Source organism: Aspergillus stella-maris (genome assembly GCF_047715825.1).
Source record: "Aspergillus stella-maris strain CBS 113639 unplaced genomic scaffold BDV14scaffold_12, whole genome shotgun sequence".
Lineage (NCBI taxonomy): Eukaryota > Fungi > Ascomycota > Eurotiomycetes > Eurotiales > Aspergillaceae > Aspergillus > Aspergillus stella-maris.
In genome coordinates, this window is record NW_027396806.1 from 386387 (window position 1) to 399382 (window position 12996).

A 12996-nucleotide genomic window follows, 5' to 3' on the forward strand; every position below is an offset into this window, starting at 1 on the left:
TTCCTCTTGGTCGCAGCCTCAGCGTCAACAGCAACCCACCTGCAGGTGCTTTCTTCCCCTCTCCATTTATCACTCAGTCTCTCCCCACGCCGCGCCCATTCGCTTCTCTTTCCCTTTTCTGCCTGTCGAGACCATCGCCCTTCTCTTGTCTCGCTGATTTAATCCATTCCCCATTTGATCTACGTACAAGACCTCAATGCGCCGCCCAAACCCATGAACGGACGTCGCAATTGTGTTTAATGTTTACACCCGGCGGCCCCGCCAAAAGCTACCATAAACCGCAAACCACAAACCACAAAAACAAATCCGCAGTTCGCACTGCGAAATCGACTGTCGCATGTCGCATGTCGCATGGCATTTTTTGGCATTTACATGATATTGAATTTTGTATTGGCATTGGCATTGGCGCCGAACAGACAATTTTGATTTTAAGGGCAGTCAATTGATTCTTGGATATACTGCCATTTGTGTTGGATTCTAGAACTACCTGCCATCTATCTATACCTACGATATTTTATATTGGAGTGCGAACTGGAAGGAAGGAAGAAGGGAAGAGAATGCGCAGACCTACGGTTACAACAACCTACAATCAAATCAGCATCGCAACGACAACGACAAAGACGAAAACCACGAGCTGGAACTGAAGCAAACATGCTCAAAGTCCCTGCTCCCCACCCACAAACCCCTCAAAAATCCGGCGAAGAATTCCGACGCCTAATCGACTCACTGAACGAGCGCTTCTCGCTAGGAATCGACAACCCGCGCGTATTCTCGCCGAGCTCGAATGAGGCATCTTTACAATCACCGGCATGGCGGACTTTTCTGGGTCTGCAAAGACTATACTATAATCGGTCTGTGGATGTGAATAGTGTGATTGGGAACTTTGAGGAGTGGGTTTGTGCGAGGAATGGGGTTGATAAGATTGCTATATTCAATCGAGATCGGAATCGAAGGGGAAGTGTTGATGGCGGGCCTGTTGGATTTGGTCTGAGTGGGTTTGCGGGGAGGCCTGGCGAGGTTATTGCTGCTAGGGAGAGAGAAGAGAGGTTGGAGTATCTGTTGCAGTTGATTAGTGATGAGATATACCTTCTTACGAAAGGGGTTCATCCGGTTGCAAAGAAGAAGGTTGTCATTAAGAAGCGGCAGTCTCCCGAGCGGCCACCGAAGAGAAGGTTCTCAACGGATGAGTCGTCGGAGGAATTTCGGACGGCGCCGAATTCGCCAGGAAAGGAATTTGAAGAGCCAGAGTCCGATGATCCGCATGAAGCAGCAAGGACTGTGAACGGGCGCAACACTTCTGCCTTTGTTGAGCGGTTGACTGCGAGCTCTGACAAGTCCAAGTCTATACGGTATGATGCCGTGTCTGCTGCGCAGAATGCTGCCAACTTCAGCTTTTCGACTTTCGCAACGGATACCGATTCTCCGTCCTTCATGTTCGACTCTCGCAGTGGGCGGTTACCCACATCTTTCAACACGATAAATACCTTTCCGACGGAAGCGATGACAGATTCGGGATCAGGTTTCAATGACTCGACAGTAGAACTTATGCTCAGTGAAGACCCAGCAATTTCCAGGGCGTTTACGCCCTCGGGAACCTCTGATCCAGCGCTGCATTACTCTGCTGAAGGAGATATTGTGACGGGCCTTCTTCAGGACGGGCCATTTTCGTACGAGCATTCTCTTTCTGGCTCGATACCTTTCCTATATCGCTATGAGCTGGAGAGGATAGGTAGGGCCTGGAATGTCCCGTTGAACCTTATGCTAGCCGGTAGCAGCATATCGTTGAAATATGATGAATTCTGGAAGTGGATTGAGGGCCATAGTAAGCGCAATGGGAAGTCGATACCAGAAAAGCCAACTCGGAAAGCTTGGGATGCTGCCTGCGGGACATTCGAGACAGATCGGCAGTCTGAAGCAGTCGTCCTGACTGGAAATCTTGAGTGGTGTTCCAAGGCAGAAGCGGGCGTTCTGAAGCTGGTCTTGAATCCTTTGAAGACAGAGCGGTCGTGTCGCTTCCAACGACGTTTCGGATCAGACCGGTTCTTAAGCTTGACGCTGCCTGCTCCTACCCGACCTCCAAATCACTTTCGCCTTCCTTCTCATCCTGCAATGCTGCGTGAAAGCATTGCCTTGTGGCTAACTCAACATCCGCATAAATCCTTAGGAAGGACATGGAAACCGTTCTATGTTGAGGAAGTAAAACAGAAGCGGAAAATCAAAGCTGAGCCAACGTTCAGAGTCGAATTCTTTGCCATCGATGGCATTGACTTCAAGACCCTGAATCCGTCCTTCGATGACGAATCGTACAGAACTTCGCCGAAGAGCGAGACTTCTGAGACCCGCACCCCGATGGGCTTGCAGTCACTGCTTGAGTGGCATTTGTCACCACAAGCGAATCTTGGTCAGTCCAACCTCAAGCTATTTCAGCGAATGTCTCTCGGTCTTTCCAAGACGTTCGCCACGGTTGTTTTGAAGCCGAAGCAGGTTCTGTATCTGAGGGACTCTCCAAATCATCGTGTCATGAACGATGGATGCGCGTTGATGTCCCGACAACTTGCCAATCAGATATGTGATATTCTGGGTATAACTGGCAACACCCCGAGTGCTTTCCAGGGAAGAATCGCTGGTGCCAAGGGGCTGTGGATGGTTGACGCGCATAATTCCCAGGTCAAGGCAGACGGTGATATCTGGATTCAGATTTCTGACTCACAATTGAAGATCAACCCACATCCACGGGCATGGAAAACACCAGTAGATGACGGAAAACTAACGTTCGAAGTCGTCAAATGGTCCAAGCCCCCACACCCTGTAGACCTGAATATTCAGCTTCTAGCTATTTTGGACCATGGAGGACATGTCAAAGACTATATTGCCGACCTTGCCCGCTTGGGTATTCAACGAGTGGCACGGGACTTTGAGGAGGTGCTCAAATCCAACAGCCCCATTCTGTGCCGCAGTCTTGCGCAGAAGCTCCGGCCAACAACGGACACCGGTTCTGGCTTTATGGCGCAGAATATGAGACGACTGGAGCAATGGATGAGTAATGATGTCGAGGCCATAGTCCGACTCTCAGAAGCGGGTTTCGCGCCGAGAGATTTTTATCCGTTGCGCAAGCGGCTTGGAAAATGCTTGAGAACTCGTTTAGAGCGATACGTAGAAGAACTGCGTATCGAAGTACCGCTATCCACATATGCCTTTTGCATCGCCGATCCATATGGGGTATTGAAGGAGGACGAAGTGCATTTTGGGCTTTCTATCAACTGGCGAGACGAGGACGGTCAGTTTGAAGACAATTTATTGGACGGTATAGATGTTCTTGTTGGGCGTCTACCTGCCCATCTTCCATCTGACATACAGCGGCGCCGAGCAGTGTGGAAACCAGAGCTTCGGCACTTCAAGGACGTGATTGTCTTTCCCACAACAGGAGACACGCCGTTGGCGGATATGTTGTCCGGCGGCGATTATGACGGTGACACGCCATGGATTTGCTGGGACCAGAATATTGTTCGGAACTTTTACAAAACGCAACCGCCCAGTGGTAGTGAAAGCTACCCCCCGGATTATTTTGGGCTCACCGAGCACTCTGTTTCTATGGAGAGCGTCTCGTCCACGGGCGAGTTTCTTCAAAGCTCATTCACGTTCAATCTGACGCTGTCAAATCTTGGACGGTGCACAGTGGAGCACGAAAAGCTGTCATATGATGAATCCATCGACTCACAAAATGCCATAGAACTCTCTGTCCTGCTAAGTCATCTTGTTGATGGACGGAAAGCCGGTGTGCATTTGTCAGAAGCAGCATGGCAGTCATATCGGAAGAGGATCAGTCCATGGAAGCGGGCATTGCCAGCTTACAAGAACACAGATCGTAAGCCAAAACGAAACAATATTATCGACCATATTCGGTTCACGGTCTCGCGCAATGAGAAGGAGGAGGTTCTAACCAAGCTGGAGAAACAGTTTCCGGAGGAAGAACATTCTCACTCGAGGGATGCAGACCTTGTCCAGCCGTGGAACGAGACTCGAGACAATGCGGAGTCTACCCGAAGCCATGGTGACACAACACTATACGCAGCATTGAAACCAGCTACTCGCGAGATTGACAGTCTCAAACATCAATGGAGCCGCTCTCTCTCGGGAGGAGAAAGCTCTTTCTCTCCCTTGGCCCTGAAGGCGGCCGAGCGAGCCCGAGAGATCCCGCCTCCGGCTTCAGGAGATCATCCGCTGATTCATGTCTGGCGGCATAACCGACAATCATGGCTTGAGCTGCTCGCATCGTATGCATATAAGAATCATCCGCGGTCAAGCTTTGTACTTCATGCGTTTGGCGAGCATCTATGTCAGATCAAGAGCAGGAGTCTTCCGTCTCGAACAGTCTCGCATGAGGTTCTCGCTTGCTATCGGATCAATAACAAGGTCATTGCGCGTCTGCAGGCTCAAGACGGCATTGAGGAGGAGGAAGCTGGAGATGGTGAATATGAAGGGCATGAAGCTATTGAGGCGATGTTGTATGGGACGCAAGGCGTTGGTGGAAACTACGACCCTGATGATGGCATGTCTGTAGAGTGATTTTTGATACCCATGAGTTTGTGTTAGACTGTTAGAGTTTTGGATAGACATTGGATTTCGTCTCAGAGTTCCCTGCCATGCTCTTGCCTACTTCACGTGCTGTTCCTTCCTGTAGTCCAAAGGGGAAGGCGGTGTGGCGGGTCAATATCACGATCACATGCGAGGACCCGCCCGATTGAGTTTGAGGTAATATGCGCTAATCCGCAAGGGGAACAAGTGCATCAGCCCAGAAAGTCCGGCAACAGAAGGACAACCACCAAGACTCCCAACAAACTACACGAACCTGAACTCTAGAGCAAAGAAGCTTGTGAATGGTGCTCTTGGGAAAATGTGGTTCTTCTGAAGATTTGCCTCTGTGACTTCGGTAACCTCAAGCGGCACCTGACCATGACGGTGGTGGGCAGTTACAGTGGACAGTGGTTCGCAGATTCCGAGCTTAGCATGTGATGTCAGATGCCGAAGACGGGCCTCCATCCAGCTGTTGCTCTTCAACATGTTTGCTTCGGCCAGACGATGTGACCGGGATGTTGCTCTGATCAATTAAACGTGCTTGCTTCGGCCCTGGCCATTTTCTGGAGGGGTCTTGGGCTCCTTGCTGGGCGCGTACGGAGTACCTAGATTAATGTAGCCGTCATGATCATCAATCCGCCAGCACATGTAGAAGGTACCTTTGTACACAGTTGTAGAACTGGAGACAACCAGCTCGGCCTGGAGTTGCCAGTGGTTGGAGGTACCATCGTCGACTCATGCTCATGACGGTAACAACCTCGTAGTCCATCGCGTAGGTCTGGTCTGTTGAGTTGTTCTGGGGAAAACTCTTCACGTGAAAGGAAGTCCAAACGAACTAAACGTCCATCGACCCTCCTCCGCCTCTCCAACATCCACTCACCGTCCACTCTCCCCTTCACGAGCAAAACTCCCATTGAACTCCATTCCTTCCATTCCGTCTTGATCGTCCCCTCAGTCTCCGATTCCCACTGTCTTTTCCCTTCTTGACTGTCGCCTCTGGGCCCGCCATGGACCGTAGCTCAGACGGCATTGCGACCCTAAATTCCTCCCTCTCTTCAGTCTCCGTCCGAGACGCCACCGCGAATCCTCCTCCCTCGACCACCCAGAGTCTCTCCTCCCACCCGTCTCTGAAGCCGCTTACGCCGATATCTCAACCTCCTTCCGTCTCTTCGACTTCACAACATGTACCCTCCGTAATGGAACTGGATAATACCACCGTCGCTGAGGACCGCTCTCGTCGCGCCACAAGCGTCCTGTCTATGGATGATCTAGAGGCTGCGCAAGCCCTTGAAGGACTTCGAACAGGTGCTTACCCATCATGTTACGCGCTGAGATGGAGGGCTAATCTATTATCTAGACTTTGGCGCATCTCCTAGAACTTCGCAACAGACGACCGTATCCCCCGACTCCAAAACACAAGAACCGATTCTCTCGCTGTTAACATCTACACACCCTCTGATATCTTCCGCGATCAACGGTTCCGTCGCCGCATATACCTCGAGCAAAACATACTCCCCTCGTTTCAAATCCAGTGCCGAGTTCATCGAACGGAATATCGGCTCGCCCGTCGCCAGCACCGTCGGCACCGTTGGTCGCAAAACAGGTGTCGAGGGCAGTCTGCGCTGGGCTTTGCAAAGACACGCATCGAACTCGTCCGAGTCCAACCGGTCGAAGCGCCGCAAAGTTGACAACAAGGGCGCCGCCGAGCCAGACCTAGAGACTGGCTTGAATGGGAACATGGAAGCGAAGAACCCGCCCGAAACTCCAGACCTCTACCTCAACGAATCGCTACCTCCATACGATGACCAAAAGTCGCCAAACTATGATGAGTCCGGCAGAGAGGGCTCGCCCCGCCAATCAACATGGCAAAGCCGACTCATGATCTCGACTTCCGGTCTCGGAGTCGCGATGAGCGAGGAATCCTTAAAGAGTTTAACATACTGCTTAACATGGCTAAGATGGGCCAACGGTAGGCTCGGCAAATCCATCATAGCCCTGCAGGAAACCCTCAAGGAATGGGACTCTCTTTCCGAAAAGAACGGAGAAGGTCACCAGACGTTCCTCTCACAGCGCCTTCAGGCCCTCAAGCAAGACGTCCTAGCTACTATCAAGCAAGTTATGAACGTCGTCTCCAAGTACGCCGGTGGCGCGCTCCCCGAGAACGCGCGCAACTTGGTCCGGCGCCACCTCACTTCCCTCCCGCAGCGCTGGCAACGCGCTTCAACCGCCTGCCCCGCGCCAGATGCAGACAATGCCTCCGCCGAAACTTCCAGCAGTGCCCGTCGCATTCTAGTACTCGCTCAAGAGGGCCTAGACATGATGCACCAAGTTAGCGGTGTCGTCAACGACACCCTTGCCAGTGCTGAGCACTGGTGCCAGCGGCTGGGCCGCAAGCACTCAGGAAACAGGAACGCAGAGGTCAACAACGACAACAAGACCCCTTCTGAGGTTCCAAAGGGCAATGGCGTGCACGAATATCCTGCCGACATCAAACAGCCCATTGCTGTTGCACCTCAACCTCAAACGCAAGATACCCCCATGACTGGAGTCGACAAGGTATAGAAGTTTCGTCTAGCTGCGCTATTTTCATCAATTTCATATATACCCCCGAACTCCCCCTCACAATTACAACGTCACAATACGAGTCCATCCTCTGAATCAACATCAACATCAACATCAACATCACCAAAAGCTCAAGCTCAAGTTCGATTGCAATCAGCGCTGCACTCAGCCAATAACCATCATTTTGACATTTCCTTGCCTTGGTGTATCAATCAGCTTATCAACAACATGTGATCATTCTTAAATCTCAAAAAGGTCGATTGTTACTTGGTACTCTTTGGATAGCGTCAGTCAGTCAGTCATTCAGCCGCTCACTGAGTGTGCACGTCAAATCTTTCCTATCTCGGTTCTATATCCACAGGTTGAATCCTGATTATGTTACTATATTGCTATCATTTATAGTATACTTTATTATTTTCTTGTTGGTCGATCGTATCTTCTCGGTATGGTATGGAATGCGGAATCGACATATATTGAACAAGACAGAATAATTTAGGTTTTTTGTACTTGGACCCAATGAACAATAACATATAACACCGAAACGCCTCTATACCTTCTCCTCCATGTCCAATTCTAACATCTAACTCAAATCGAATTCCGTACAATATGCGAACAAAACACTTCTCACGCATACCCTATCCTTCCAATCAAATCCAAGTCCCAATCCAAATCCAAAAAGACCATCCTAGATCAACTCAACCTAACTCAACTCAGAGCAACCCAACCCAACTCAACTCAAATCAACACCCCCCCTCCTCTCCCACTTCCCTTTCCCTCTCTCCCTCCCCATTCCCAGCGCAGGTTCCATAACCCACCTAACTCTCGCAATCTCAACGCGCCAAACCCACCTCTCTGTCTCCATGATTTCCCATGCGTCTGCGATGGTGCAGCCCCGTGCTGAAGCGATGGAGTGCATGTGCGCGTGGTAGTCGAGCATGTACTGCGCGAAGCTGGTTTCCCAGTCTATTGGGATGAGAGCAGCGGGGTGTTGGATTGGGAGGGAGGGGTCGGGTAATGATTCAGACGGGAAGGCAGGTGTAGTCTTGGAGGTAGGCGCGGATATCGATCTGGAGTGGGCGGCGTTGGTATTGGCGGCTCTCATGGGCAGCTCGTCGTCTTCTTGCTCGAAGAGGGTTGGGAGAGTTTGTATTTTCATCTCTTGTGCTCTTGCTGCGGCCTTCTTTTTGGTCTCTGGGGGTGTCTTCTTGTCTCCATTCGTTGACACTGAAGGCGAGGTGGTATTTGTCTCAATCGGCGGTGCAGACCCGAAGACTGGATGTTTGACTGTGCACGGCGAGACGGGTCTCTCATTCTCTTTACATCCATGTCTGTTCCCGCCTCCATTGCTGTGAGTGGCACAAAACCATTTCCCAAAAGTACCCCTCCATATTTGCTCATCTAACCCCTCATACAGCGCATCATAGTTATAGAAAGGTGGGTTGTGGTGCGGGTTATAGCTTCCCAGCGCAATATCACGCTGATACCGGGCTGCGGTGGCCTCATGGAGGAGTATGTGCGTGCATTCGACCCAGGTTGGGCAGGAGACGATTGAGGTGAAGTAGTCGGTTGTTGGCTGTGGGTACAGGATCACGGGTGGGGGTAAGACCACTTGGTCTGGGTTGCCGTCTGGATAGATGCACTGGGTCGGTGTCGTTGGTGTCGTCACATTAATTTCTGGTGGAGGAGTCATGCTTGTTGGATGGATACTGGTAAGCGTAGGAGTGGGGGGTGTGTAGGGAGCTTGGAGGGCAGGAGGACGGGGCCTGTTGGCGTCCTTAGCCATGTTGTATAAGTGAAGATACTACTAGACGAAAGGAGATAATCGTCAGATTTGGATACCTTCACCAGCCCGAGGAGGAGAGGAGAGACGAGAGCTTTTATACCAGAAAGCCATCCATAAACGAAGTCCCGTGAATAGGCAGCACCTCTCCTTGTCTAACCCTCTCATTGTTTCGGAGTGCTTCAGAGAAGAGGTAAATAGAAACCAGATGAGCGCTTTGTTCTAGGCATGTGTTGTTCTGCGTTGGTGAATGATTCCAGAATCAGCCATGGACTGCTGTTCTGACAGTCAGTCCTAGACCTGTCTCACTGTCAACCAGTCAGCATCTTTGCCTAAAAGCCCCTGAGTTGTTGAGTGGCTGACTCACTGACAATTTTCTATTGAGGTGAGAACACAATTGGAACAATTATTTTCTAGGGGTGAGGTCATTTAAGTGTTGCAGGATGCGGTGTTTACTTCCATCCCATCCTCATCCACCATCGTCTTTAGTTAGACAAGCAACACCACATCCGCCAATGTCAACATCATCACCACCAACATTGCGCTTGAACAAGGGCAGACCTTAAGCAATGTCTCCTGCACTTCATCCAGGATGTCAATCTCCGCCATTGCAGCCTTCCTCCTGCTCTTGCTCTCGGTCCCAATCGCAACCTCAACTACAAACACGGCCTCTCACACTCACCTTCTTCCCCTATACCTGCCTCACCATCTCATCTCTCTTCATCCTCTTTTGCAATAGGAGGGACATTGTGCGCTTATGGCGGAATTCAACTCTCAATCTAGGATCATGGCGCAGACTCGCCAGCAAGCTTGAACATTCCACACAGAGAGGACCTGGGAGATATTTGAAGGTGCACGAGGAAGGCGAGGAACACGCAAATGCCATTCCGAGGTACGTTAGACTGCCACGGCCCAATAATTAAGATAGAGAGTCTACTAATCGCACCAACCATGAAACGGAAATACCAGAGTTAGAAAGCGACTACAGTGACGACGACGAAGACAACAGTGTAGGCGATACCTCCTCCCTCCTATCCATAGGTTCACTCAGCCCAACATACCTTTCTCATCTCGCTGAAGACATCTTTTGACTGCCATCGCCATGTACATCACGCACCACATCCCAGGATAGCGAACACATGTCATCGGCGGACGAGAACTATACTATCATGGAGTACCGATCTGAAAGCTCCTTCACAGACCATGATGGTTATGACTGTACTGATGTCGATGACGAGACCGATGATGAGCCCGACGCTGGGTGGATGCACGATCTAGTTGAAGCTGCAGTGAGGGGGTTCGAGAGGTTACACTATGCAGGTGAAGCGAGATCTGCTTGGAGCTTGCCGTAGACAGTGGAACCTACTGCTTCAATTTCTTGAAGGAAACCCTACGATTGCAAGGTCTAATGCTGAAATTGCGATGCCTATTCAACGAGCATTGTCTCTTGCGATTTAAAATCTTGTGGACCCTACTTGGATGCTTGGGTTTGTGCAGGATTTCTGTATCCGTGAAATTTTGGATAATCTGGATGGGAGCTGAGCTCAGATCCTTGCGTTTATGAGCAGGGAATCCCTGGTGCCAGTTCAGGGTTTGTCTAGTTCGACTGTGCCAATGGCAACGCGGAAGAGGCTTGGATCCGAAGTATCTTTGTATTCGGGTTGGATGTGGGAGTCGTTTCTTGTCTCTCTCATTTAACATGTCTATCAGAATCTATAGTTCTACCGTCGTCAATATATCATTATAGCCAAATGCACTGTAGGTATGAGGTGATCGTGAGGTACGCAGTGGTCAAGGATGACAGGGCGAGGGGTTATAGGGCTCCGTAGCCACCGTCAACAACAATGTCGGAGCCCGTCGTGTAGTTTGACGCATCGGATGCAAGGTAAAGGTATGCGCCCTTCAGTTCCTCTGCGCGACCCTCGCGACCCATGGGGGTTCTGTCCTTAGTCTCTTGAGGGACGAAATCGGAGGTTTCGGTAGCGATGTAGCCGGGCGAAACAGTGTTGGCACGTGCAAACTTGACCCATTCAATGGCTAGGGATTTGCCTAAGGATAATTAGCTTCTAACTAATCAACTTCTAACACGGTCTGCCGGCAACATACAAAGGTGGATGACACCGGACTCGGCGGCGTGGTAGGCGGCTTGTAGCTGGGGGATGTTTACGTGGCCACTCATGGAGGCCGTTGCGACGAAACTGCCAAAGGTGAAGTTCTCGAGTGGGTTGCCGTTAACGTCCACTCCTTCGTCTTTCTGCTTCCGCCAGTAGTAGGCGGCATATTTGGCGCAGTAATAGGTGCCGTTGAGGTCAATGTCCACGACGTCCGAGTATTGTGCCAGAGGGCCAACAGCAGGAGCTTGTATCCAGGGAATACCGGCGCTGGCAATGAAGACATCCAGTCGGCCATTCAGGTCCTTCACGCTCTGGTCCATAGCCTGCTTGACTGCTTCGGCGTTTGTGATGTTGACTTGATAGGCTCTGACTGGGTGCGGTTAGAACATCATGTTTTGTAACCAGAAAACAACTCACTCTGCACGCCATATCTTGCAGCAAGTTCCTGGGCATGCCCCGGGCCATCGGTGTTGGCATCATACCATAGAGCAACGTTGGCACCGGCTTCGGCGAGACCATTTGCAACTGCGAGACCGATCCCGGCACCCGCACCAGTCACAATCGCAGTCTTCCCTCTCAGAGAAAACAAAGACATTGCGCCGGAATGTGTAATAACTTCCTTGGTGCTATTGTTGTGTTTGAGATGCTTGGAAGCATGAATAAGCGCCCTCTGTCAATGTGCTGGCTGCACTGTGGATGTGCTTAAATAGCACAAACACGCACGGTCTAAATCAAGATAATTGTGTAGCCTCAAGTAGGTAGAAATGAAGTATAAGTCAAAGCCGCAGGATCAGACCGATCGGCTTTGAATAGCGATGGGGGCCGTTGCTGAAAGGCGCGCTGGGCTCGAGAGTTTAGAGGCTCTGCCTCCATCAAGCGCTATCACAGGTCTGGAGAACGGTTTGCGCGTAGATTTTGACATCTCTGCATCTGGTATCGGTCTGCCTTTGCTCATTCTGCGTATCAGAATCTCCACTCGAGCTGCTATTTCATAGTCCGCAACTCCGCAGCCACGATTTCCAAGCAAATGATGACGCAGTGTTGGGGCGACATGGGGTCAGATCCTTACGAGGCTTGATGGTTTAACGCTCGTATTTCTCCCTCATCGTTGTCCTGTTGTCGTGCTCTTTGTCAGCCGCTTGTAGCTGAGTTGTCGCCTAAACATGGCGCAGTTCTGTCGATACTCAGGAGTTGTTGCCTCAGCGCTAAGGCTTTGGGCTCCCGGTACATCAATCAGATGATGTTTTGACGCCTCCTCCAAAGGCCAGAGCACACCACTTGCTCGCAGCGTTAGCATCCATCATGTCGGGATGTTTCCTGGTTGCAGAATATTTGGTCAAATGTCCTTTGCTCTATAAACTCAATTATGGGCATATTCCTCTGCTTACATCCCGCTATTGCACCGGGTCATCACTCCGTGTCCCCAACAGTATGGGACTTTTGAAACAGCTGAGCCACACGTTGAACGGCTACTTTGCTTGGTCAGTGTACTGAAACTATTATCCAACCTCTCATTTATGAAGAGACTTATGTCTGTGTTGTAACTGTGTTGCTCAGAACACGCGTTGGGCTATCTTGAAGCCCTCCTTGGGCTCGGACGAGGTATGCTGCAAAAGCTACTCTACGATCACATAGTACGACAATCAATTACTCAAATTGTCCAAATAAAATGCTATCTATACATACCATAAAACCAGTTTGGTTATCTATCTGCTCTTCGAAGGGATGGGTAACCACACTGGCATTCCACACGCCTTGAGGTGCAATGCGGGCACATTCCTCTGGCTTTCCCACAACAAACGCCATCTCCGACCTTGAGATAGCTTTCCCGCTGCCACTGCCGTGCTAGCTTTCTCTGTCTCTGCGCTCACGGCTGGTTCAACGTGCGGTATCACGGCATATCTCTAGCGCATGTCTCAGTACTGTCGCGGAGTGGCAAGGAAGAGGGCGAATTTGCAAACTGCT

General features: G+C 50.7%; 4 protein-coding genes across 4 annotated transcripts; 2 read left to right on the forward strand and 2 right to left on the reverse strand.

Annotated features, from left to right (window-relative positions):
* Positions 1–19: 19 nt before the first annotated feature.
* BDV14DRAFT_169151 (RNA dependent RNA polymerase) lies at positions 20–4976 on the forward strand. Its single transcript, XM_073767995.1, has one exon. It carries the CDS (start codon positions 652–654, stop codon positions 4564–4566), a length of 3915 nt encoding a protein of 1304 aa, XP_073630713.1. The 5' UTR covers positions 20–651; the 3' UTR covers positions 4567–4976.
* A 606-nt stretch (positions 4977–5582) lies between these two features.
* On the forward strand, positions 5583–7137 carry BDV14DRAFT_197761 (putative clock controled protein (Ccg-8); the record flags this gene model as incomplete). Its single annotated transcript, XM_073772763.1, has 2 exons — positions 5583–5880; positions 5933–7137. The coding sequence occupies 2 exons, from the start codon at positions 5583–5585 to the stop codon at positions 7135–7137; spliced, it is 1503 nt and encodes a 500-aa protein (XP_073630714.1).
* A 730-nt stretch (positions 7138–7867) lies between these two features.
* Positions 7868–8920, reverse strand: BDV14DRAFT_197762 (uncharacterized protein; the record flags this gene model as incomplete). Its single annotated transcript, XM_073772764.1, has 1 exon — positions 7868–8920. One exon carries the CDS (start codon positions 8918–8920, stop codon positions 7868–7870), a length of 1053 nt encoding a protein of 350 aa, XP_073630715.1.
* Positions 8921–10448: 1528 nt separating this feature from the next.
* Positions 10449–12237, reverse strand: BDV14DRAFT_169155 (putative carbonyl reductase). The gene is made up of 3 exons (XM_073767996.1): positions 11449–12237; positions 11024–11401; positions 10449–10966 (listed from the first exon to the last, which is right to left on the reverse strand). Exons 1-3 carry the CDS (start codon positions 11624–11626, stop codon positions 10731–10733), a joined length of 792 nt encoding a protein of 263 aa, XP_073630716.1. The 5' UTR covers positions 11627–12237; the 3' UTR covers positions 10449–10730.
* Between the last annotated feature and the right edge of the window lie 759 nt (positions 12238–12996).